The sequence below is a fragment of the Podarcis cretensis genome, assembly GCF_951804945.1.
Source record: "Podarcis cretensis genome assembly, chromosome: 16".
Taxonomy (NCBI): domain Eukaryota; kingdom Metazoa; phylum Chordata; class Lepidosauria; order Squamata; family Lacertidae; genus Podarcis; species Podarcis cretensis.
In genome coordinates, this window is record NC_137186.1 from 34,736,142 (window position 1) to 34,761,682 (window position 25,541).

Below are 25,541 nucleotides of genomic sequence, written 5' to 3' on the forward strand. Positions count from 1 at the left end.
CCACTCCAATATGCCTGTGGGGTATACGGCTTTGATAAATAAAGATGCATTTTTATTATTATTGTATTAACTCATTTTTCCAGGCAGTTTTGTGTTGCGAATGGAGTGATGTGTCCCTTTCTGAGAGTCTGCTGGAGCAACTACAGTGATAAGGTTGAAAATAAGTCCAGCTGAGATGGAATTGTGCAACCCAGAGATTTAGTGTACCTTGAGATGATGGAAATGTTGCTGTCACTTCTTGAAACCCAGGCGGCGATTCCTGCCTAATCAGCCAAGTGTTCAGCAAATCAAGTGATAACAAGACAGTGTTGCACTTAGGAAGGAATTCTGCAGGGTCCGTCGCTCCTGTGCATTGAATGGGTCCTCCCAATCTTAAGCATCCTCTGAGCTGATATGCAAGCTGGGCTCATTCATATGACTGGTGAAATTAGGATGGGAATTCCTTCATCATACACCAAAGCTGGGGATGGAGAAGAAATTCAATTTCCATTTAAAAGCAAATACCGTATTTTTTGCTCTATAAGACTCACTTTTTCCCTCCTAAAAAGTAAGAGGAAATGTGTGTGCGTCTTATGGAGCGAATGCAGGCTGCGCAGCTATCCCAGAAGCCAGAACAACAAGAGGGATTGCTGCTTTCACTGCACAGCGATCCCTCTTGCTGTTCTGGCTTCTGAGATTCAGAATATTTTTTTTCTTGTTTTCCTCCTCCAAAAATTAGGTGCGTCTTGTGGTCTGGTGCATCTTATAGAGCGAAAAATATGGTAATCTGCTTTGCACTTTCTGAAATAAAACACAAATTGAAACAGAGCCACTCTTCGAAATTCTCATGTCTCTGATTTTTCCCATGCAGTTTTCCAGTGAGGTACCACATAAAAAAATGCATATACTAAGGTAAAGTGTGCACAAAAATGCATATATTGCTGAAAACAGCATACAAAGGTGCACAATACTGCAAAATTGTGTTTAATATTCATAAGGGCTTTAAAAAAAAAGAAATCTCAGATGTGATGAACTGACTTAAAACTGGGAAAATAAACTGTGGTGGACAGATTCTCCCATCCATAACTAATGCTCAGCTGCTCAAGGACCACAGCCACTTGCAGGTGTGGTGGTTGATGTTTCAATTTGCCCCCTTGCCATATTTAAGTAGAGAGGATAATGGCTTTTGTACCCACAACCCTGGCTGGGGTGATGGGTTGCCCTATTTTATCTGGTAAAAGAGACTGGAGGTGTGGGTTACACAAGGACATAATCAGGTTCCAGAGGCTCATGCTGAATGAATTACACCCAATCCTCAATAACCTTCAAATTCCTGACACACAGACCAGCCTCTCTTTAGCTAACAGCATCTTGGGACAAGATGTATAACCGGCATAGAACTTACAGGTCCCCATCTCATTTTAATATGAATGAAAGTTGAACAATGGGGGCAATTGCCCTAGACTTCACACATGGAGTGAGCCACATCATCATTACATAGGAAACTTTCTTATACTGAATCAGACCACTGGTCCATCTAGCTCAATATTGTCTACACTGACTAGCAGATGCTTTCAAAATGTCGTGTCCTCCAGATGTTTTCGACTGCAAGCCACCGCATCTTTGTTCATTAGCCATGCTGAATGGGATTGATAGGAGGTGTAATCCAAAATATCAAGAAAGCAGCTGGATTTCATTCCTCTGTCAAAAAGTTGAATGGTGTCAAGGTGGAAGCCAGGAGCCAGTCAGCAATAACTCACAAGACGTCCATGAAGTTAACAATTTTATTCAAAGAAACTAAACCGCTCAGGTCTAGTGAGCACATCAACTCTTCTCAGTAAGTCTTACCCCCCAATGAAGCAGTTGCAAGAAGGACTGAAGGTCCCCACTTTCCCACAACTCTCTAAGTCTCCTCTCCTGGGTCCTTGCCAAGCAGCCTGAGACTTCTCTGCCTGGTCTGTCTTTACTCTGCCCTCTTCATACCTCTGCAGGTTCTGGGAGACATGGTAGGGGAGCTGGTCACAGAGGGAGGGGGGACTCCCTGGCTTCTTCAGTGTGATGGCCTGGGATTCGGACTCGGATGCTGAACCTGAGGGATCCCAGCCTGCACAGGATTCCCCGCCTCCAGAACTAGCTGAGCCAGGGCTGGGTCATGAGCCTGAAGGGTCCTCACCTGTGCTGGATCCTCAGGTGCAGGCATCAGCTGAGTCTGCTCTGGCCCCTGAGGTGAGGAGGACCCATTGCCTGCAGGTGCTCCACTCTCAGCCCTGTCAGAGGAAGCTGAGGTTGCCTCTGGGTCCAGTAACCCTCCAGCCTCTCCTGAGCTACAGAGGCTCAGGGCAGAGAGGCAGAGGGAACTAAGTTCCCGCAGGAGGAGTGCTCGACTCCAGGCCAGGAGAGGTGAGTCACCAGAGGATTGGGGCCGCCCTATGCCTCAGGGCAGATAAAAGCCGGCCAGCCCCAGTCCCAAGTTGTGGGAGCAACATGGTTGGTTGCTAGTTCCTGCCTGAACCCTGTCCTGCTTTTCTGCCAGAGCTCCTGACCCACCCTGGCTCCCTGCTTGCATGCCTGTTCCTGACTTCACCTGACTCCACCTGACTCCTTGCCCTGCACCCAGCTTCAGCTACTATGGACTGCCTCCACGTTGTACCTTTGACCATGGACTGGACTCGGACCTCGCCTCTTGGGTAACCCACAGGACCAGCACATTCAGCCTCTTGGCCACCCTCCTCTCCAGCCTCCACCTCTCCCTCTGACTCTGGACTGCTCTCTGCCATAGCTTCTTCCTGCTCACTGAACCCTGTTGCCTCTTCAGCTTTTGACACCTCCTCTTCCCCATCTGCTCTCTCTTCTCCTTCTGAGCACTCACTGGCATCCCACCATCAATCCCCTGGCTCTGAGCCTTCTTCCCTTGGGGGGTTCCCTAGCTGGTGCCTCCCGCCACTCCTCTGCATCCAGCCAATCCATGACAGATAAAATGCCATATGCCAATGGTAGCCAGCATGGCGCCCCCCAGATCTTGTTGGAATCCAACACCCCATTATCGTCAGTCAGTGTGGCCCATGGTCAGGGATGATTGGAGGTCTCTTCTCAGCTGAATGCATTGAATTTGCTTTCTTATTATGTATAGATGCTATCTTACATCTACCATGTTCCTTTTTTAAGCTGGCTGGTAGTTAGCTGTAAACATTTGCCCAGCTGATCAATGACACCTAAGTGGTTGTTAGTCTTTTGCACATGCCCTCCAGTTGGTGAATCTTGGGGTTCTACTAAACAAGCAAACAAACAAACAAATCTGAGATCTTGGATGGCGGTAGACTCTCCTTCATTTGATGCTTTTCAGAAGAGGTTGGATGGTCATCTGTCAATGAGTTGTGATTCCTGCATTGCAGAGGGTTAGACTAGATGAATATTTGGGTCCCTTCAAACTCTACAATTCTATTATTCTGTGACTCTTACCCCTGATCTGGGGACTACTAGTCACAAGAGCTAATGTTGGAAACCACTTCTCCACTTGAACAGGGCTCTGAGATATTAGAACATAGGTGCAACAATAATTCAATATGGATAGCTCTCATTTTCAAAACCATAAAATGGCTGGTATGTACAAGTCCTAGAATCCCTGACAATAAACAACCAAGGTCCAACTTGTCACTTGTCAGCAGAGGAGAATAGGCTTCATCCTGCTCCATGAATTTCTGTCCCCCCACCACCTTGTATTAACAGCAGGGAAGATGATAGAGGGAATCAGACTGGCTACCATTGTCTCATACAATCTTCTCATCCCACCTTTCACATCCATTTTTATGTCCAAATGCTTACACAGCATTGCAGTCTCTACCATAAACCCTTTTGCAGTAAGGAGCATTCAAAGCACACTGACTGCGTACCTAGCTCCCAAATTAATTGATCTGAAAATAATTAAGTAGGCAATTCGTGTGCAGCAGCTACTGCTAATTATCCCAGAGAGGCCCATTTCACTGTTTTTGTGATCCTTTCCTTGTGGGTGGTATGTTCCTTCTGTCTTCCTATCACAAGGCAACAGAGCGAGCTCACGGGGGTCGTAACTATCACTTCTTTGATTCATTTTTATAGTTTAAATCCCTTGCAGGGCTTTGCAGAAAATATAAGCGTCCAAATATTATCTGTAAGAGTAAGTAAGCCAACAGCAGACCACTTTCCTCATGACAGATATGGAGCTTTTGGGATGGGCTGATCCACTGATTCCAGCCCATTGCAGGTTGGCTGGTGCTCAAATCATAGATTGGTTGAGTAGAAAGGCTCATAGCTCAGTGACAGAGCATCTGCATTGTATGCAGAAGGTTCCAGTTGCAATCCCTGGCATTTCCAGGACATCCCCAGTCCAAAACCCTGGTGAGCTGCTGCCAGACAGTGTAGACAATACTTATTCAAGACTATTGGCCCATCTAGCTCTATATTCTATTAAGGCAGTTTCCTATGTTCCTTAATCAAGTGCTAACATGGATACATATTTTGGGAAGGGCTACAGCTCAGTGGGCGACACAGGTGGCGCTGTGGGTTAAACCACAGAGCCTAGGACTTGCCGATCAGAAGGTTGGCAGTTCAAATCCCCGCAACAGGCTGAGCTGCCATTGCTTGGTCCCTGCTCCTGCCAATCTAGCAGTTCGAAAGCACGTCACAGTGCAAGTAGATAAATAGCTACCGCTCTGGCGGGAAGGTAAATGGCATTTCCGTGCACTGCTCTGGTTCACCAGAAGCGGCTTAGTCATGATGGCCACATGACCCAGAAGCTGTACGCCGACTCCCTTGGCCAATAAAGCGAGATGAGCGCCGCAACCCCAGAGTCGGTCACGACTGGACCTAATGGTCAGGGGTCCCTTTACAGTGGCAGAGCTAGGGTTGCCATATCTTGAAGAGCAAAAAAAGAGGACAGCCTGAGCCACTGCCAGCCCGAACTGGTATATGGGCATGGGCGCACAGGGCCGCCACTGCTGCGCCCACATACCTCTTACCCAGCTCAGGCTGGCAATAGCTGCAGCATGCAGTGAAGCCCAAGCCCAAGCCCCATACATTTTCTTTAAAATGTAAAAATCCACCTGGATGGGCATGTTGACCCTCAAAAAGAGGATATGTCCAGGTTTTACCAGACATATGGCAACCCTGGGTCATTTGCGCACAGAAAGCCCCACCTTTAACCCCTGCCACTTCTCCATGGGGACAATACTGAGCACATTGGACCACTGGTCTGACTCAGTATCAGGCAGTTTCCTCTGTTCCTTTGTTAGAAGCCTGGCGTTGTTAGACAGCCAGTGTGGTGTAGTGGTTAAGAGCAGTGGACTCGTAATCTGGTGAACAGGGTTCGCGTCCCCGCTCCTCCACATGCAGCTGCTGGGTGACCTTGGGCTAGTCACACTTCTCTGAAGCCTCCCAGCCTCGCTCACCTCACAGAGTGTTTGTTGTGGGGGAAGAAGGGAAAGGAGAATGTTAGCCACTTTGAGACTCCTTAGGGTTGTGATAAAGTGGGATATCAAATCCAAACTCCAACTCCTCCTCCTCCTCTTCTTCTTGGCTGCCCCCCATGCTTAGGGGTGTGTAACAAGAACACCAAAAGGGGGGTGGGTGGAGTAGAGTTAGGGTAGTTGCCCCTCACATTTTTTCACTTAATTCTTATTGCAGTGCCTGAAGTGGGCTAATGTTTCTGTATAAAGTGACGGCCATTGCATTCTCTCCCCTAAATGTCAAAGCCAATTAATCTTTATACAAACGATAAGCAAGAAAGGAGAAATGAAAATGTTCCAGGCTTTATTGCTCCTTTTAAATAAAACACTATGCCACTTTCTTGCTGACACTTTCCTTTCCTGCTTATTCTCCTTCTGTGCTATTGCAAGACCAAACTACCTTCTTTAGTTCTCCAGTTTTATTGTGACTCCAAAATGTGATCATGCTCAATTTTCTCTTTATTACTCATATTACTCTCAATTATTGTTGTTTATTAGTATTAGACCCAACTGATGCATTCTACCAGAAAAAGGATTTCTGCTTGTGCAATGGGACTTCCTCCATGCTCTGATTCTGCCCCAGAGAGTTGAGAGAGCTCCTAGAACAGATTTAGGGGCTGCATGGGGGGGAAGAAGCAGGATCACTGGTGGAAGAAGAGGAGTGCGGGGGGAGCACACCGCCCCCAGCAGTGCAATCCCAGTGGGGTGCCATTGTGGCCTTATAATGGGAGTGGAGAAATTCCAGCTTAGGGCTAAATCTGACTCACCAGACTCTTCTCAAGCCATGCCTCCTTCTCAAGCCACACCAGCTACTGAACCTGGTCCATTCCCTTCTCGGCTGAATTTGAATGTTTGGAAAGTGTCCTTGAACTGCAACGATGCCTGTCTTTTGCCTGGATGAAACCTGGAGTGGTATCTGTATATAGGTAGAAACATGTGACCTTTCCATGACTGGAGCATAGCCTCCTGTGCAAATGTAGGAGTGATGCCCTTTGCTCCACCAACTTTTTTCCTCCATCGATGGCATGTGGCCCTTGGAAGGCTGCCTTCTAGGGAATGTGGCCTCTGGACTGACAAAGGTCCCCCATCTCTGCCTTCCTTTGAAGGTGGGATATGGATTTAACCTCAGCAAGAAAGCACTCACTGGACTTTTCTCTCCATCCTGCTCCAGTGCCTTGCCTGCTATCGCATCGTCTCTCCTTGCAGTAAATTAAATCATATTCCGATTTAAAAGAGAGAGAGAGAGGATGAATAGTAGAGAAAGGGATGTCAGCCCAGCCTGCACAGGAACAGATAAGGCCCAGTGAATGTGTGCAGGAGTGAGATAGCGGAATAAAGGTGAGGGAATAAGGGATGGGGAGCATGGGGAGGGAGCAAGAAGTAGGAACGGAAAGATGAAAGTTCTGTCTGAAGATCCCCGGCTTCAAAACAGCAAAACTCTGCAAGGAGACAGAGTGCACAAATGTATTTTCCTTGATCTGCACAAACCTACAAGTGTAAAGTATAGAGACTGTCAGGGAAATGAGGGTGTGGGCATGACTTTGAATGATTGGAGAGGGAGACAGAGTACAGGTGTGATGGGGCTGAAAACAAATCCTGGCGTAGAGAGACGCTCCAGTTTTAGGAAAGCAGTAGAAAAGGCTTGTGTCATATTTAGGGGATGTTACACTCCAGGTGCCAAGGTTCAGGATTGTTGAGCATCTGCTGAGGGCCACACTCTGGAAATGTGACAAATGCTTGGGAATCATAGCTGTGTGAATAGTAGCTACAGCTACTTGGACTCTTTAGGGGAAGTCATGTGATTTAATTGTGTTCTGGATGTTCTTTAAATGTACGGATGTGTCCCTAGCTGGTTCTGTCTTTGGCTCTTATTCCATCTACCATTGGGCTCCCTGCCTTCTGCCCTACCAGTCTCAACGAGTGTGGCGATCACACACAGGGCCCCCGGATGTTTGACGGTCTATTGACCCTGTGCCACCACTGTGATTGCTTTCTTCACTGCCACCACCCCGCTTCTCACGGGGACACACGGAGTCCAGACAGTTGTTAACATTAACAAATAATCAAGTTTATTTTTAAATGCAGGAACAAGCGTATGGTTTCAGTTTATTTTTCTCTTGTCAGTTTCTTAATCTTAGTTCCTAACAACTCCAAACTGATTATTCCAACTATCTATCTGACTCAACCTAACAATTCCTCTCACTCTCTCACAATACAACTCGACCAACCCACTGCCTATTCCTCCCTCGTACTTCTCCAACTCCCAAACCTCAACTCCCAACCCCCAAACCTCAACTGACTCTCAAACAGCTCCCACTCTAACTTTTACTCCACCCTTGCATTCTCACTGGCCAATCACATCACACCCATTTTAACCCTTTCCTTATGACCCATCCTAGGAGGCAAATGCCACAAAGAGCATCAGTTACCACTGGATGAAACCATAGTTCTCATCCAAGTGCCAACCTTTCTGAGCCAGGGGAATACACAGGTGAAAGAACTATGGTGACAAACTCAAGGTTGATTGACATGTTGTATGCACCATCAGGAGGAACATAGTAGCAGATCCTGTGGTCACATCAGCAGCTTGCATTTCATGCATGGGGCTCCCCCAAGGAGTCCTGGGAACTATAGTTCGCACCTCACAGAACTACAGTTCCCAGCACCCTTAAGTTACAATTCTGATAATTCTTTGGGGGAAGCCATGTGTTTTAAATGTGCTTTGAATGTATGGTGTGGATGTAGTGTGTTGCTGCTCCTCCATATATAGGTTGTAGCATCCCTCATGCCTATTAATTTATTTTATTGCATTTACATCCCACCTTTTCCTCCAAGGAGCTCAAGGTGTTGTATATGGCTCTCCCCCTCATCATTTAATCCCCACCACAAACCTGTGAGGTAGGATAAGCTGAGAGGCAGTGACTGGCCCAAGGTCACCCAGTGAGCTTCATGGCCAAGTGAAGATTTGAACCATGGCTTCCCAGGTCCCTAGTCTGACACGCTAACCACTACATGACAGTGTCTGTCACACTAGCTATGGGCTGATTTGTGGATTTAGCATGCATACACAGCAAGTAAGCCCATTACAATAGTCACTTCATCAAATCTGTAAGCTGGCTTCACAGTGAGGTGTGTTTAAAGTTGCCACTGAGACTGAACCTTCACACCAAGTTCAAACTGAATTTGGAAGTTCCTCGTTAGCCTAAACATTTTGAGGGATTTCAGCAGAAGTGGGGGAGAGTTTGGGTCAAAAGAGTGACATCTCTTGGAGCTTTTATATGCAATTATGCTGTCACAGGATATTCCCCCCCCCCTTCGCTAGAGACAAAATCAATATATATATAATGGTGAGGTTCCTGAAGTTCAAAGGAAGCCAGCAAAAAGTTGAAGGGTGCTGGCAAATTTTCCCTAGGAGACTTTCACATATCCCTAAGTGTTTTCTACACATACATCTTCACACAGCACATTCCAGATTCATATAATGTGCTGCCACAGATGTAGTGAGGGCAACAGTTTTGGGTAGCTTTAAAAGGGGGAGGGGACAAATACATGAAGGAGAGGTTTATTCATGGTTGATAGGGATGGATGGAGCTGTCAATTTTGGTTTCTCGCAGTTTCTCATTCTTCTAGCCTTAAGCTCAGTTCTCCACATTTCCACATCAGTTTACTTTAAAAAAAAAGTCCTCATGAAAATGTACCAACATACACACACCATCCTTCATCTGGGCAAGCAAGAGACATGATCACAAATCAAGACAATCCCAGTCCAGGGTGGGGGACCCTCAAGGAGTGTGAGAAGCAGGGTTGGGGAAGGCTGTGGCCTGGGACAAGTCTTTATGGCTTGCCTTTGGCCCTGGGCACTGAGGTTACTTAGCCTAGTTAAAGCCAGGGCTTTTTTTCAGCTGGAACTTGCTGGAACTCAGTTCCAGCACCTCTTGGGTGGGCACCATTGCCATTTTAAGAGAATGAGGGAGGTGTTCATTATGAGTTGCAGCACCTTTTTTTCTAGAAAAATAGCACCGATTAAAGCCAACCTACTACTGTGGAAGATCAGCAAGCTCAAATCACAGTGTATTTGGTTGTTTCCTTCTTATTTTAGTTTCTTTACAAGTTTGGAGGCTGCTGTCAGAATGCCTAGCTGCCTGGCTTAATCTAATAATGAGGGGCAATGAAATATTTTGCTTCGGGGTGCAAGCTGTTTACCTGTAGGGTTCAAAGAGATATGTTCTTTCTATCCACCACAAGCCTCTCTGTTTAATTGGCCCAGGCTCTTCATACTGCTTTTGCTTGGCACTGGTGGCCTCGGGTATCAGCCACTGCCAGAGGTCAAATAGGAGACTGATGGCATTCTGAATCTTCGTTTCCTTGCGGGGAGGGGAGGGAACCTGGTTGCCTAGCAGCACAGATGAGTACCACAGCATCACTTGTCTCCTCTCAATGTTGAGGCCATCACCAAATCCAGAATCTTCTGGCTGTTTCCTTGCCCCCTTCCTGATCTGCAGAAAACTATGAATTATAAACACTCTCCTGATTCATATGAGAGGTGGGTGTATCAAAATGAAGAAAGGGAAGTAGTGGCATGAATTATTCAATTTTGTTTAAAACAGATATAGAATTTTCTATAGGGTTTTTTTAAAGAAAGAAATGGGAGCTTATGACAGACTGATGACAATAAAAGAGAAATGCAATAAAAAAAAACCTTTAACAAATGCAGTATTATCTACTAGGGATGTGCATGCACCCACAATCCAATTCAGAGCCCATTCCAATGCTTTGGAATGGCCCTGATCCGATCCGGAATTATCCAGGGCCAGCCCTACCTGAATCTGTGCCCCAATCTTATTCAGGAGTCTTGTATTGCATTTAATTAGAGTTTAAAATGTCCTCTCCTCCTCCTCAGTGCAAGGCCACCCCCTTTGACAACCCCAGATCAATTCAAGCGGACCCAATTTGATCCAGGCCTCAACCCATTCCAGCCAAATCCCAGGTTGACCCAAATTGGCCAAATTCAGTTTGGGATCTGGGGTTGAGCTGGTATGCACTATTATCTACCCCATAGAAATAAGGCACAGATGGGGGAAAGAGCTGATAGCCTAGCCTTCTCATGATAACTGATACCCTCTAGATGTGACCAGAACAGGATACAATACACCTGCCTTTCACAGAAGGCAGTCATATATTAGAAGGGCTATCCAGCCCACATCCAGTTTAGAGAACATTAAGAAGAGAGATTTGAGACCTGGGAGTTGCCCACCAAGAGTGAGTGACTGCACAGCAGACTAAGCAGGCACACAGGTCACTGGGTCACAGCCTACTCTACTATAGTGAGATCTGCATTGAATTCCTGTTAAAATTTAGACTGGGTGCTTCTAAAATTGCATCTCTACAAGAGATGGGGAGCCTGTGGCCCTCTAGATGCTGTTGGACTACCATTCTCATTAGCTCCACCCACCATGTCCAATAGTCAGGGACGATAGAAGTTGTAGCCTAATGGGATCTAGAGGACCACAGGTCCCCCATAATGATCTACAGTGCAGTGGTACCTCTAGTTATGAACTTAATTCCTTCTGGAGGTCCGTTCCTAACCTGAAACTGTTCTTAACTAGAGGCGTGCTTTCGCTAATGAGGCCTCTTGTTGTCGCTGCACCACTGGCACGTGATTTCTGTTCTCATCCTGGGGCAAAGTTCTCAACTCGAGGTAACTTTTCCAGGTTAGCAGAGTTTGTAACCTGAAGCGTTTGTAACCTGAGGTGTTTGTAACTCAAGGTACCACTGTCTATATAAATATTAACCTAAGCAACTGTGATGTGTTTCCTCCTTTTTAATGATGTGTAATTGCCCCCCCCCCCCCGATGCCAAGGTCTCAAAAATCCTTAGTTGGTTTCTGGTGCCAGCCTTGATATGAAGGCAGTATGACCTATAAGGAGTTGCCAGCTCCTTTGCAAATGAAGACTTTCATCCTACCTCCCCTACCTTTGTGTCTATCTGTTGTTGACCTTCATGATCTTCTGATATTTGTTTATCTTCTTCCAAATTATCTCTTGTAATTAGAATCCTTCTCCTCATCTCTAGGGGCCGCAGGCTTCAAATGAGGATTGCTTAAAAGCAATTACATTTTGATATTGGAGATCTCTACACATAAATGTTGTATCATTTCCAATTAAAAATAGTAATGAATTTTGTCCACAGAGACAGCGGACTGAGCGGAGCTATTGTTTCTGTTGGTTCCACCGGGATATAACAAGAATGCGTGCACAAACATCTGTGTTGCATGCGTGCGTGCATGCATGCACGCTCGCACACACGCACACACACGCCATTGTGTGTAGGTGCTGTTTCACCTTTGGACACAGTTTGAGTCAGAGTTCCAAACTAGAAACTGCCTTTGAGCTGAGTCATAGGAAAGGTCTCTGAGCATGTGCAAAATAGGGATGGGTAACGATGGGGGAGACATTCACTTTGGTTCACCTTTTAATGCCAATGCTAACTAAATTGCACTGCCTCAAACAACATGTGAACGAAAGCACAGCTTTCCTTCAAAATTTGCACTGCTACAAATTTTCCAATGAAGTTCTCCAACCCCAAAAGGTGTGTAAAAATACTTATGTTGGTGGAAAGTGAGCATACAATGCATACATTAGTGAAAATAATATACAAACATTTCTTATAGTAGTAAAGTTTTATGCAAAAATATGTATATTCAGCAAAATGGCATACAAGCATGCATATATTTGGAGAAACGTAAGGTAAAATGGGGGGGAGTGCAAACTGATGTGGAAATGTCAGGAGCTGAACTTCAGACTGGAAAGATCAGGAACGAAAGTGGGGGATGAAATCCACAAATGTGTACGGCTCCAGGGATGGTGGATTAGTCAATTTCCAATCTGTTTCAGTTTCTCATGCGTTCAACTATGTGCCCACTCCATCCTGTTTTATGCAATTTTTTTAAAAAGCACCCCCAAAATAGATTTAAATTTTACTCATTTTCTCCTAAGTTCTTCATTTCTGTTTGCTGTTGTTTTAGCCCAGGCGAACTTGCTCTTTCTGATGGCCTTGCTTTGCTAGTCATGGTCCTCTGGCTTGGTCCTCTGGCTGGGGCTTGAGAGGCTCCTCCATCATTCGGCTCCTCCATGATAATATGACAGCAACAATCACAGATAACAATGGCTCTCACTGAACCATTCACAGTGGGATCAGGTGTTAAACAGGGTTGTGTTATTGCCCCAACTCTATTCAGTATTTTCATTGCCATGATCCTACACTTTGTCAAAGGGAAACTCCCCACTGGGGCAGAAATCATATATCAAACAGATGGAAAGCTTTTCAATCTGAGCAAGCTGAAAGCAAAGAGTAAGGTTACCGTAACTTCCATCATAGAGCTTCAGTATGCTGATGACAACGTAGTGTGCGCACGCTCAGAGGATGACCTCCAAACCATCCTAAGTATCTTCACAGAAGCTTATGAAAAGCTTGGCCTGTCGCTCAACAGCCAAAAAACCAAAGTGCTGCACCAACAAGTACAAAATAACCCCTCTGCAGTGCCACAAATCCAACTCAGTGGTGTAACGTTGGAAAATGTTGATCATTTCTCCTACCTAGGCAGTTATCTTTCCACAAGGGTCAACATTGATGCTGAAATCCAGCATCATCTGAGCTCTGCAAGTGTGGCTTTCTCCCGATTGAAGTGCAGAGTGTTTGTTTTTGTTTTTTTTAAATAATTTTTTATTGCATTTTTCACAAAAAAGAACAAAAAAGCAAGTTTACACAAACATTACAAAAGAAAAAGAAAACATAGACAAAAAAAGAAGAGGAAAAAAAAAACAAGAAGATTTTAACATAAAAAACTCACTTTCCAATTATAACCTTCAAAACCTTATTTTCCTTACTTCCACCCGCCTCCCGATCTTGTATTCTATGTAATAATTAGTTCAGCAAGCTCAATCTTTGTTCATTTTGATTCTTGATCGCTCCCTTTGTGCTCTTATTTAACTCAGTCACTAGAACCCCCACTAGGACCGAGACATTTGCAGGGAAACCAAAATGCTTGTTTACAAAGCTATTGTACTACCAACCTTACTCTATGCTTGTGAAACATGGACCACTTACAAACGCCATCTCCAGCTTCTCGAAAGATCCCATCAACGGTGTCTCCGAAAAATCTTACACATCACTTGGGAAGACAGGCGAACTAATATCAGTGTACTGGGTGAAGCAAAGATCACCAGTGTTGAAGCAATTATTCTTCAACATCAACTTCATTGGACTGGTCATGTTGTGCAGATGCCTGATGATTGTCTTCCAAAGCAACTACTCTATTCCAAACTTAAAAATGGAAAGTGTAATGTTGGTGGTTAACAAAAGAGGTTTAAAGACTGTCTCAAGACAAATAAAAAAAAAGGTAGTATAAACACCGACAACTGGGAAACACTGGCCTGCGAGCGCTCGAGTTGGAGAACAGCCTTTACCAAAGGTGTCATTGGCTTTGAAGACACTCGAACTCAGGATGCAAGGGAGAAACATGCTAAGAGGAAGGCATGCTTGGCAAATCCACACTGTGATCAACTCCCACCCGGGAACCAATGTCCACACTGTGGAAGGAGGTGTGGATCCAGAATTGGCCTCCACAGTCACTTACGGACTCATTGTTAAAACCGTGTTTATGGAAGACAATCTTACTTGGCTACGACTGATCACCAAAGAAAGAAGAGAAGAGAGGCCAGAGTCTTATTTCTTTCACCTTTGCAACCCCACCACAACTGGCATATGGAGCATCAGTTTCCAACTCTGTTTCCACCTCTGTCTATTGGATGCAGCCAGGTTGGTCTCTCCCCATTGCCATGCTGCTTTCTTCCAGGGAGATGTGCAGCCTCCTAGCAACCCCCCATTCCCTGGCCAGTGTTCTACGCTCTCTGCAGTCGCAGGGCAAGTGTAGAACTTTGTTCATTTTATAAGACTCTGTAATATACTTCTACCATCAAGGCTCATAAATCCTGCACAAACTCTCTGCTTAATGAAGAAAAAAAAGAGGTCCAGAACTAAGAAGACGCTCTGTAAAATTATTGCTTTGGAGAGCATCCAAAAAATTCTTTTGTCCCTCAGACAGAAGAAAGAGGAAAAAAGGTCACAGAATGCATTACTGGCTCAGCATGCCAAATCTGAGAGTATGCAAAATGAAAACCTTTGGCAAGCACATATACTGTACTCAACAGCATCCAGGCAAAATGACGTTATTTCAACTTCGAGATTGCTACCTATTTTACAAGAGGAGGTCATATTGAACGTACAAATGAAGATGGAAATGCTTCCGGCTTATGACTCAGCCTAAATATTAAGCAAAGACGTGTTTGTGAGATTTGGAATTGTACATTTGTTCAGTTTGGAACTAGCAGTGAGCCCAAATCCCCTCTACACACAAGAACTGTACGACCCTGTGAATAGGTTTGGTATCCAGGAACTGCATGGAGAGCAGACAAGTAAGTACGATTTTTAACAGGAAAGAAAAATCTATACTTGGAAATTTACTTTCAAATATGCCCTTCATCAAAATGATTAGGACAGCAAATATGGAGCATAATACTATTAACTATTTATTAATATTGGCAACAACAGCCACTAACAACAACAAGAATAGAGCTTGTTAAATTGCTTATTGCTCCAGAAGGTCTCCAAGCGACTTACAACATATTTAAGAACCTGGTGGATCAGGCCAGTGCCACAGATAGCAAAGGAACACACTCTCCTTGATTTTGTACTGGCAGGATTTAATATTGCAATGTTTGTTGGTTTGCTTTTGTTAGCTATTGATCAGTGCTTCCATGCTTCTTCCTGACAATTTCAAACATCCAGCAGCACAGTGGCAGCCTGATGAACCATAGGGAAAGGACCATAGTTCTGTGGTAGGATATCTGCCTTGCATGCAGCAGGTCCCAGGTTCAGTCCCTGGTGAATCCAGATATGGCTTAGAAACCCTGTAGAGTTGCTGCCAGTCAGAGTAGATTATACTGAGCTCATGAAGCTGTGGTCTGACTCAGTAATAAGGCAGCTTCCAGTTTGCCTATGAACAATGAAAACAGTTTTGAGTTCAGATTGGATCGGTGTGTGCTATTTTCCTTAAGAAAGATCAGATTAGCAGTGGGAGCAGCTAAAACACCAGATTTTGCAGAAAACCAAATGCAATCCTTATAATTATGTACGGCTAAAGTGGGCCACCTAGCTTCCTCTCTCCTAGGAAAAATGATAAGCTGCTTCTCACCCTCTGTAGTCTCCGTGTTCATTGTGCTTCAGCTTTGTTCTCTTCTTGGTAGAGCCACTGCTGTTCTGTGAATACAGTGGTACCTCGGATTACAGACGCTTCAGGTTACAGACGCTTCAGGTTACAGACTCCGCTAACCCAGAAATAGTACCTCGGGTTAAGAACTTTGCTTCAGGATGAGAACAGAAATCGTGTGGCGGCAGCAGCAGGAGGCCCCATTAGCTAAAGTGGTGCCTCAGGTTAAGAACAGTTTCAGGTTAAGAACAGACCTCCAGAATGAATTAAGTTCTTAACCTGAGGTACCACTGTAGTTCTTTGCAGTTAAATATACACTTTTGTTTCTGCTTTGTTACAAAAGGGGGAACAATTCCTGTTCTGTCTGTGGTTCAGATTAAATAAATTGATTTATGGGTGACTGTTTTGTAGACAACAGAACATTCTGCACATTTTGTCCTCTCTCATGTTTGAGAGGTATAGAGAATGGAGACCAAGATGATCAAGGGTATGGAAGTCAAGCCTTATGAGGAACAGTTCAGGGAGTTGGGTATGTTCAGCCTGGAGAAGAGAAGACTGAGAGGTAATATGATAGACACCTTCAGCTCCACAGGGTAGGATGTGAACCAATGAATACAAATTACAAGAAAGGGGATTCTAGTTAAACATTAGGAAGACATTTCTGGTGGTAAGAGCTGTTTGGCAGTAGATTACAAAAGAAGGTGGAATCTCTTTCACTGGAGGTTTCTAAAGAGAGGTTGGATGGCCACCCATCAGGGATTCTTTAGCTGTGTGATGGCCTCGGGCTCGGGCTCGGACTCAGAGGAGTCTCAGTCTGCACTGGATCCTTTGCCTCGGGCATCATCTGAACCAAGTCTGGGGCCTGATCCTGAAGAGTCCCAGTCTGCACAGGTTCCCCTGCAACAAACACCAGCTGGGCCGAGTCAGGGGCCTGAGCCTGCCCTGGCTCCAGATGTGGGGATTGCCTCGTTGCCTTCAGCTGGGCAATCACTTACAGCTGCTCCACTACCGGTTTGGTCAGGGGAGGCTGAAGCGGCCCCTGGTTCTAGTAACCCACCAACGACTCCTGAGCTGCAGAGACTAAAGTCTGAGAGAAGGAGAGACCTGAGTACTCGCAGGAGGAGTGCTCGCCTTTGGGCAAAACAGGGAGGTGAGTCGCCGGGGGATCAGGACCGACCGCTACCCTGACAAAGATAAAATGTTGCGGGAGCAACATTGCTGTATGCCAGATCCTGCCTGAGATCCTGTACCTGTCCTTGCTTGGTATCCTGCCTCGTGTCTTGCCTTGGCTCTGTTGAACTGACTCCTAGTGGAACCTTTGGATTCTGGACCGGTCCTGGACTGCGTTTCACGGGTTACCCCCGGGCCCAGCACAAGCTGTGATTCTGTGCTAGATTACCCTTATGGTACCTTCTGACTCTACAATTCTGTAATTCTAGGATTCTATGACCCCCTTCTCTGAAACACTGGAGGACTCTATGATTCTGTGAATCTAACTGAACATGCAAGTCTTGATCAGTGAAGCAGTGCACCTGCAAAGTGTGCAACACCCCCACCCCAAGAACTTTTGCTGCTATTATTAATACTGCTTTTCATTTCTTCTCTTGGATCTCAAAATGCATCCAGCATTTCGCCTGGGGATGAGACACATACTACAGCACTAAAATTGTTTTTAAGTGACAACAGCCCGTCTATCAAGCATTTGGGAAGCACTGAAGAAAGCTTCCCAAACACTGGGGAATAAGTGGTTCCTGCAGAAACTGGCTGTGCTTGTCTGTTCCAGCCACTTCTCATACTATGCCACACATAGGACATCAGAGGTCAGGCAGGTGGGTATGCTTTGGGGGAAAACAGCCTTGCGGGCCAGATTGGGACCTGTGCTGTGCCAAATCTGGCCTGCAGCCTGAAGAATCCCCACCTCCAGTTCTTTTAAAAAAAATATTTTTATTGCTCAATTTCCACATAACAAATTATCAAACCATACAGTTGCCTACATAATCCCCCCCCCCCATGGACTTCCCTCAGCTCCACTCCCTGATTTCGCTGCACATAGTTTCTCTGCATATTATAAAATTATATATATCTTTACATATATGTCCTTCATGTTATCAACAATAAATGTGTGTATGTTTATTCAAAACCTGCCAAGGAGTCCAGTTCATTTTGTTGTATTTTTAAATAATTTGTATAAAGTTCCCATTCCTCCTTGAAGTGACAGTTGTCCTTGTCTCGCAATTTGTATGGCAATTTGGCCAGTTCTGCGTAGTTCATCAATTTCTCTTGCCACTGTTCTTTTGTCGGGATTTCTTCATTCTTCCATCCTTGTGCTATCAAAACTTTTGCCGCTGTTGTAGCACCTCCAGTTCTAAGCTGGATGGACCAATGGTATGACATGGCATAAGAACACACCCTCCAAATGTCCCTGTTTTCCAGGGATGTCCCTGATTTAGAGAAGCCGTCCCAGTTTCTGATTTGATCCCAGAATGTCCTGCTTTTCCTGAGGACGTCCCTATTTTCATTGGAGAAATGTTGGATGGTATGGAGTTATTCGACTCCCAAGCTGTATGAAGGCAATCCTGTATATGGAAGGTTTTTTTAATGTTCAATGTTTTATTATGTTTTTATATATGTTGGAAGCTACCCGTAGTGCCTGGGGCAACCCAGTAAGATGTATGGGGTATAAATAGTAAAATTATCATTATGGAATGGGGTGTCCCTATTTTCGTGGGAGAAATGTTGGAGGGCATTTCGGAAAGCATTCTGTGCTCCAGTGCATCCACTTCAAGGTTTGGTCCCATCCACTACTGGATTCAGGCCCACCAGCAAGTGGCCCCCCACAGATTACCCCGGAGAGAATGTGGTCCTTATCTGAGAAAAGGTTCCCCTTTCTTCTAAGCACTATTGTGCACTGCCTCGCAATGTGCGCTGAATTGGAAGCACCGTGATGCAGAATCACTGCTGGCAACAGCTTCACGTTTAGCGGCTTTTCTGAATTGTGTCGTGGCGGCCGCGGCGGCCAAGAGAAAGAGAAGGCATCAAATCTCTTTTTAATTGTTCTTCACCCATCAGCAGTACTCACTTTTTGTGTTGGTTACAGAATACAGAAGCGCCTGGCTGGTGCTTGTGCCCGCTCGACAACCCCAGCTAGTTGATTATGGATGCTGTAAGCAAGCTCCAATGTTTCATAGGGAAAGAGGCCATTTCAGTGCAGTTCAAGTGGATTAGGGCTGGCTAGTGGCAATTTCCTAGAAATGAGGAAAGTAATGTAAGGAAACCAGAACGTGCGTCATGAGTATGGCTGCATTTTTTTAAAATGAGAGAGAGAGAGAGAGAGAGAATGCCTGTTTTTTTTCAGCCAGGGGAAGAAAATAGAAATGATAGTATTAAGCTCAGGATATCAAGGAGGGAAGAAAAAAGCTCTTCGTGTGGATTGCACTGCAGAGGAAGGCAACGAAATCTTGAACAAGAACACATAGGAGGTCTAAAGTTTCAGGAGATGTTCTCTTTCCACCCTCCTCCTGTCCAGCTTATCAGGCTTGTCCTGGCTCAGAAAGAACATTTGGTGTTTTATCAATTAATCCAAGGTCAGGGGAACCAGCAAGCCAGATTGACACCTCCTCCCACCACTCCCAAGCCAAGTTTGACAGATGAGTGGAACCACCCTCCTGGCAATCACCTGAGGTCACAATCATACCAGGTGACCCTTTTATTTCCCACAGCAGCCTCCAGACCTTGTTTTGGAAGGGGTTTCTGAAGACATCTTTAAGAGCCTGACTCAAAATGCTGTTTTTGAAAACACTACTTTGAAAAGAGCTTTGCAGTCATGGGCAAACAGCTGGTCAGCAGCGCATGCAAACACCCTTTTGGCACTGAACCAGATTTAATTTTTATCTTCCCCACTGTGATGGGCTGACAGAGGAAGGATGATATAGATGGGTTGTTTTCTAGAGACCTGGGGGAGGACTCCAGTTGGGTGTAGATCTTGAGGAGGATCCAAGCATGTGGAGCTTCCTTCAATCTGCTTTCTTGCCTCAGCTATCCTTGCTTTGAGAGCCACAAGCCCTTCCTCCCTCCCCACAGCCACTGGAACCTATATCGGATATTTTCATGGTGCCTATTGCACTGCCCACCCCTGCTTCTCCAAATGTAGGTGTTCTACCTGCCGTGCCTGCCTTGCAGAGAGCAAAGACACCTCCTCTGTCACCTAAGCCCCAGACGTGCCAAAAGAGGTGTGAAAAGGTGGAGCAGAATTCACCTTCTATGGGGAGAATTAGATTGCTTGGCTAAGGAGCAGAACCACTTGCTGCACTAAGTTGAGCCCATCCCTGAACCTATTCATTTAAATAGGATACCAAGGGGTGTGCCCATGTTGGATGAACATCTAAGCTAGATCACCGTGCCACGCCTTTGTGTTTCTGTGCCTTGGATCAACTCTGTTACCTGCTGTCCCTCCAGCCAGCTATTCACATAGGTATTTCACTGATGTAAGTGTTAATGCCTTTGGAAACATCCTCATCTGAGTTATTGTTCTTGAACAACTGGGAACCAGGACATACAATGTCAGCGGTAGAGCAGGCAGTCCTGGCTTGACTGAAATGGTCTCACAGGCCAAATGGGAAGGCCTAGTGGAACTAATATGGCTTCCAAGCCAGAGGTTCCTCACCTCCGAATGAGTCGGAAATTGCTAGAAAATGCACCAACACTATTGTTAAATTTTATTGGATCTGATCTAGAAGATGTGGGCCTATTAGTAAACAATAGCAAATCATCTGCCTACAAAACCTTTTAAAATCCCATTTGTTCACATGCAAAAAATAAAAAAAAAATGGATTTCTCTGTTTTGCGTAATGGCACATGCCATTAGCTCCAAATGTAAATCAAAGCAGAAATGTGACAGTCTCGTTTCCCTCCTATTTAATGTTACAATTTATGAGTCACTTTTCCATCAAAGGTACTCAAAGCATCATCAAAAAGTTTACTAGAAGCCTATGATAAAAATGACAAAAGAACAGCAGTAACAATCAAAATCATGAAAAATTGATCTTCAAATGAAGGGGACAGAATCACAACAAATCCCTAAAACATTATTATAGAAAACCTGACAGATGTTTGCTAAGTAGTTGTGATGCATGCTAGAAATGTGAGGAAAACAGAGCAGATTGTATGCATGTATGGTGGACGTGTAAAAAAACCTGAGGTTTCTAGGGTAGGTGGAATCATTAAACGTATACAGGAAATGATTATTATATGGAGGGGGGGCATCCAGCCTGAGGGTCAACTTTGGACCAGTATAGATCCCAATATGGTCTGTGTGGCCATTTCCACCACCAAACCACAAACCACCATATGTGACATTAGGCAGAGCTGCTTTGGCAGCAAAGCTAAGTTCCATGTGGGGAACTAAATCAAGCAGACGATCCCTGCAGACAGTAGTTTTGCCAGTCCTGTGCTTGGCGCTGTCTAGCACAGAGCTGGCAGAGTCCTGTGCTGCAGATTCTGAGCAGCTGGCTGCTGGGCACTTGGGAAGCACTGCACAAGAGACCCAGATGGGTGGATGGGACAACAACTGTCAATCATCTCGCATAATATTGAGAGATAGGTTGTCCCACTGTTATGTTTTGAGCATGGATCACAGAACAATAGGCAGGTAGGGTTTTAGAATGTAGTAATTTGATTGGCCCGTAGGAGCTGTCCAATCCGGCTCCAAGAGGGGAGTTTGAATTAGCCTCTCAGGTGTGACTGATGGTGTCAATAAAGTATATATAGCCTGGGATCTGGGCGGGACATCACTGACTCACTCCTACAGGATGATTGACTGTTCATACTATGAGTTGAAATAAACACAAGATAACCTCTCCACTGAGTTTATTTCACCCACCTACCTGTCCAGATAGACCCATGGGGGCTAGGGAGAGATAAGGATCTGGTCTGTGAGACCCAAAGTTTCCCCCGTCCCTGTTATATAACAATAAGTCATTTCATGAATCCTTTTGGGCCTATCTTAAAGAAAGCATGCCATTAGATTTCATTGGATCATGTTCACTGCAGCCACATTCCTTTGGGTTATCTTCATTTTAAAAACCGCAATGCATAAAGCACTGTGCATGCACATTTTGCCACATATTTCACTTCATATGTATCTTCTGAAAGGGGTTGAGAAGAAATCTTGATGTACTGTGGTTCCACCAAAGTGCAGGGTCACTCACTCATGTCAATAAAACACTACACAGAATCCAACCCTGAAGTACTTTTATGGGGTTTTCAGAAACTTTACCCAGATCTGTGAATTACTAATATAATATTTATTTTCTTAGCACATCTTTATCCTGTAAATTTTGAGTGTTTTATGGCATAGGCTGACTGAAAAGATGTTCAAAGAGGGGTGGGGAATAACCCTTTCCCCCAGGTATAAAAGTGAGAAAAGAGTTAAATCTTCATTCAGAAGATTAAAACGAAAAATCTGCCAAGATGTTTAGGAACTACTGGGATCTGTGTTAACTAAGATGCATCTAATGATTGCCTATATCTTATCTGCAGGTCTAGCCAAGCCAATGGGATTAGTTGAAGGCCCTGGAGGCTTGGGCCAAGGGGGGATGGCTGCTACCCTGAGAGACGATAGTCATGAATCTGAAACAAAGTATGAAGAATATGGTTATAATGCCCAGCTAAGTGATCGGATTTCACTGGACAGGTCTATTCCTGACTACAGACCAAAAAAGTAAGTACACTTTTATTAGTGGACATGATTCTGTTTTCTTTACTCACATTGGAAAGCTCCTAAAGGTTTGTCTAAGTGTTAGTGTAAAAGTAGCCTAGATCAATGTTTCCCAACCTTTGGTCTCTAGCTGTTTTCAGACTACAATTCCCATCACCCCTGACCACTGATCTTGATCGCTAGGGATGATGGGAGTTGTAGTCCAAAAAGAGCTGTAGACCAAAGGTTGGGAAACACTGGCCTAGATGATGCCCTCCTCATATTATTAGACTCCAGCTCCCATCAGCCCCAACCAGCATGGCCAATGATCAGAGATGATGGGAGTTGTAGTCCAACAATATCTGGGTGGCTCTAATTTGGCCATCCTTGAAGCTAGCAGATGATGTCCAACTAGCTAAGCAACTAGAAAGGTCAGGTTATAGGACAATGGAAACCTGAACCAGATGTCTACTGGTAACTTACCTGTGTGTGTCACCATTTGGAAATTCAGTCTTCTCAAATGATAACTAATATGAAAGGCAGCATGTCTCCTACTACCAGATGCTAGGAAATAACAGCAGGAAGGGGCTATTGCACCCATGTCCTGCCTATAGGGTTCCTCAAAGGATCTGGTTGGCTGCAGTGGGAAACAGAATGCTGAACTAGATAGGCATTAGCTCTGATCCAGTAGGGCTCTTCTTTTGTTCTTTTGCTCTTCTCTCCTGTCTGCCAAGACCAGGTGGGGGTTGTGGGAAGCTAACCTGAATGTAGGCTTGGAGAGCGTAATTCTCCTGTCCCCTCAGTTAGGGCTGTCATACATCCAGAATTTCCTGGACATATCCAGGATTCGTCCATAGAAAATGGTGTCCAGGAAAACCTGGCTGAATAGCAGCCTTTATCAAAAATGTTGATTTTTTTAAAAAAAAAACTTCTAAAAAACTGCTGGAACAGAAGGAAATGAAGGAATGAGAATCTCTCGGTTCTGCTGTACACCTTGGTGGCATATATGCACACATGGCCTTTTGGAAATGAGAAGCTCTTTTATCTCGTCTGATTGGCTGAGGGAAGGGTGATGCTGGGCAGCTGGCTGGCTTGGGATGATGGTCTGCTTCTCCACTGAAACTGACAAGGTAGCAGGAAAGCCTTGTCAGTTTCAATTGGTTCAGATTCCTTTTAAAAAACATTTGTATCTAACCCTGAGACATATGTGGGCTGGAGGTTGGGAGGATCAAATGACTCATCTTTAATTGTACTTCTGAGAAAAGAAATATAACGAAAGAATTATATAGCCAGGATCTTTATTCAAGCCAACTTTGGCTTTTTGCTTTAAAGTAAGGCTACATCCACATTATGCATTGAAAGCACTCCAATACTACTTTCGGAATCATGGCTTCCCACAAAAGAAATCCTGGGAGCTGTATTTTGGTAAGAATGCTGAGCATTGTTAAGAGATCCTTATTCATTCTCCGAGAGCTACAATTCCTAAAGTTCCCTGGGAAGAGGGATTGGTCATTAATCTGCTCTGGGAATTGTAGCTCTCTCGAGGGAATAGGGTCTCCTAACAAAGCTCAGCATCCTCAATCAACTATATTTCCCAGAATTCTTTGGGGGTAAGCCATAACTGTTAAAGTGACTTTTATCTTAATGATTTATTTCAAAAAATATATATTCTGCTTGATTGTTTAAAAAAACACCCCCAAGAGAATAAAACAATAATATTATCAGTAAAGGTAAAGGTAATGAGACCATTAGGTCCAGTTGTGTGGCTATTCCCTCCCCCCCACAGGTGGAATAAATGAAGACAACGGATACAGAGTTTTAGGTTAATGGGCGAAAATGGCCACAACTTTATTGATTACAGGAAAGAAGGGTATTGGCTTTAGGCATTGGCCCTAACCGACTATCCGGTCTGACCGGGAAGGGTTAAACACCAACAGGGGGAGCCACCCGAGATGCATATCCCTAGGCGCTCCCCGAGGGGTTACCGCTCGGGGGCGCGCTTTAGGCCCTAGCCTCCGTAGGTTTCGGACGAGGCGTCGCCCCTCGGAGTCCTTTAACGAACTACCCTTCAAGCATTGGGGAGGTGATGGCGTTCCTCCCCCCCAACCTCATCTGCATGATAATACCCCGGCCAATGCCTACCGCCAAAACCGAGGGAGTTGTGACGATTTGCTACGAGGTAGGCGAAAAAACCAAGTGGCTCACAAAACCAGCCAATTAGCCAAATGGAAAAACTCCTACCAGGCCCCTTGCGGCGACCAGCCGAAGCCCATAGCAAGGTCAGTGGCAAAACCTAAAGGGCGGGTGGGTGGGAAACCGCGTCATCTCCAGGGAAGAAAGGGGGCGAGCCAGGGGCCGCCCTGACCTTAAGTGGCCCTACGGAGGCCCGCCCCTGCCGCCAGCCGATTGGCTGGCGCCACAGGGTATGCTAATTGGGTGAATCCCTGTCTCCCGCGAGGCTGACGCCAGCCTCGCGAGAGCGAGTGTGGGCGGGGTCGTGATCCCACAACCCCCCCTCCTCCTGAAGATCGGAAGGGGCATTGTGACCAACTCTGGGATTGCGGTGCTCATCTCGCTTTATTGGCCAAGGGAGACAGCGTACAGCTTCCAGGTCATGCAGCCAGCATGACTAAGCCACTTCTGGCAAACCAGAGCAGTGCACAGAAACACTGTTTACCTTCCCGCCAGAGTGGTTCCTATTTATCTACTTGCACTTTGATGTGCTTTCAAACTGCTAGGTTGGCAGGAGCAGGGACCGAGCAACAGGAGCTCACCCTGTTGCGGTGATTCGAACCACCGACCTTCTGATCGGCGAGTCCTAGGCTCTGTGGTTTAACCCACAGCGCCACCCGCATCCCTTAATATTATCAGTAGAAACAGTCAAAAACAACTATTTAAAACATAAAAAAATAAAACCAGCAAATTAGAACATACTTCAACAGTCTACATGTTTGGGTAGAATTGTCTAAACCGATGGTTCCCAATTGGTGATCCAAGGACCCCAGGGGGTCCACATAACACACCCAGGGAGTCCACGGCACTATTCACATAACAAAAATCACCATAGACATATCATATATATTTTTTCAAAAGTAGGGGGTCCACAGCTTGGCTTTTGAAA

At 45.2% G+C, this 25,541-nt stretch overlaps 1 protein-coding gene across 1 annotated transcript in view; it reads left to right on the forward strand.

Annotated features, from left to right (window-relative positions):
• The window catches only part of GALNT9 (polypeptide N-acetylgalactosaminyltransferase 9), a 198,831-nt gene that overhangs the window by 23,431 nt on the left and 149,859 nt on the right, over nt 1–25,541 (forward strand). Inside the window, exon 2 of the mRNA XM_079956769.1 lies at nt 22,264–22,444. Coding sequence (XP_079812895.1) covers nt 22,264–22,444 — 181 coding nt within the window. The remainder of the gene's footprint in view (nt 1–22,263; nt 22,445–25,541) is intronic.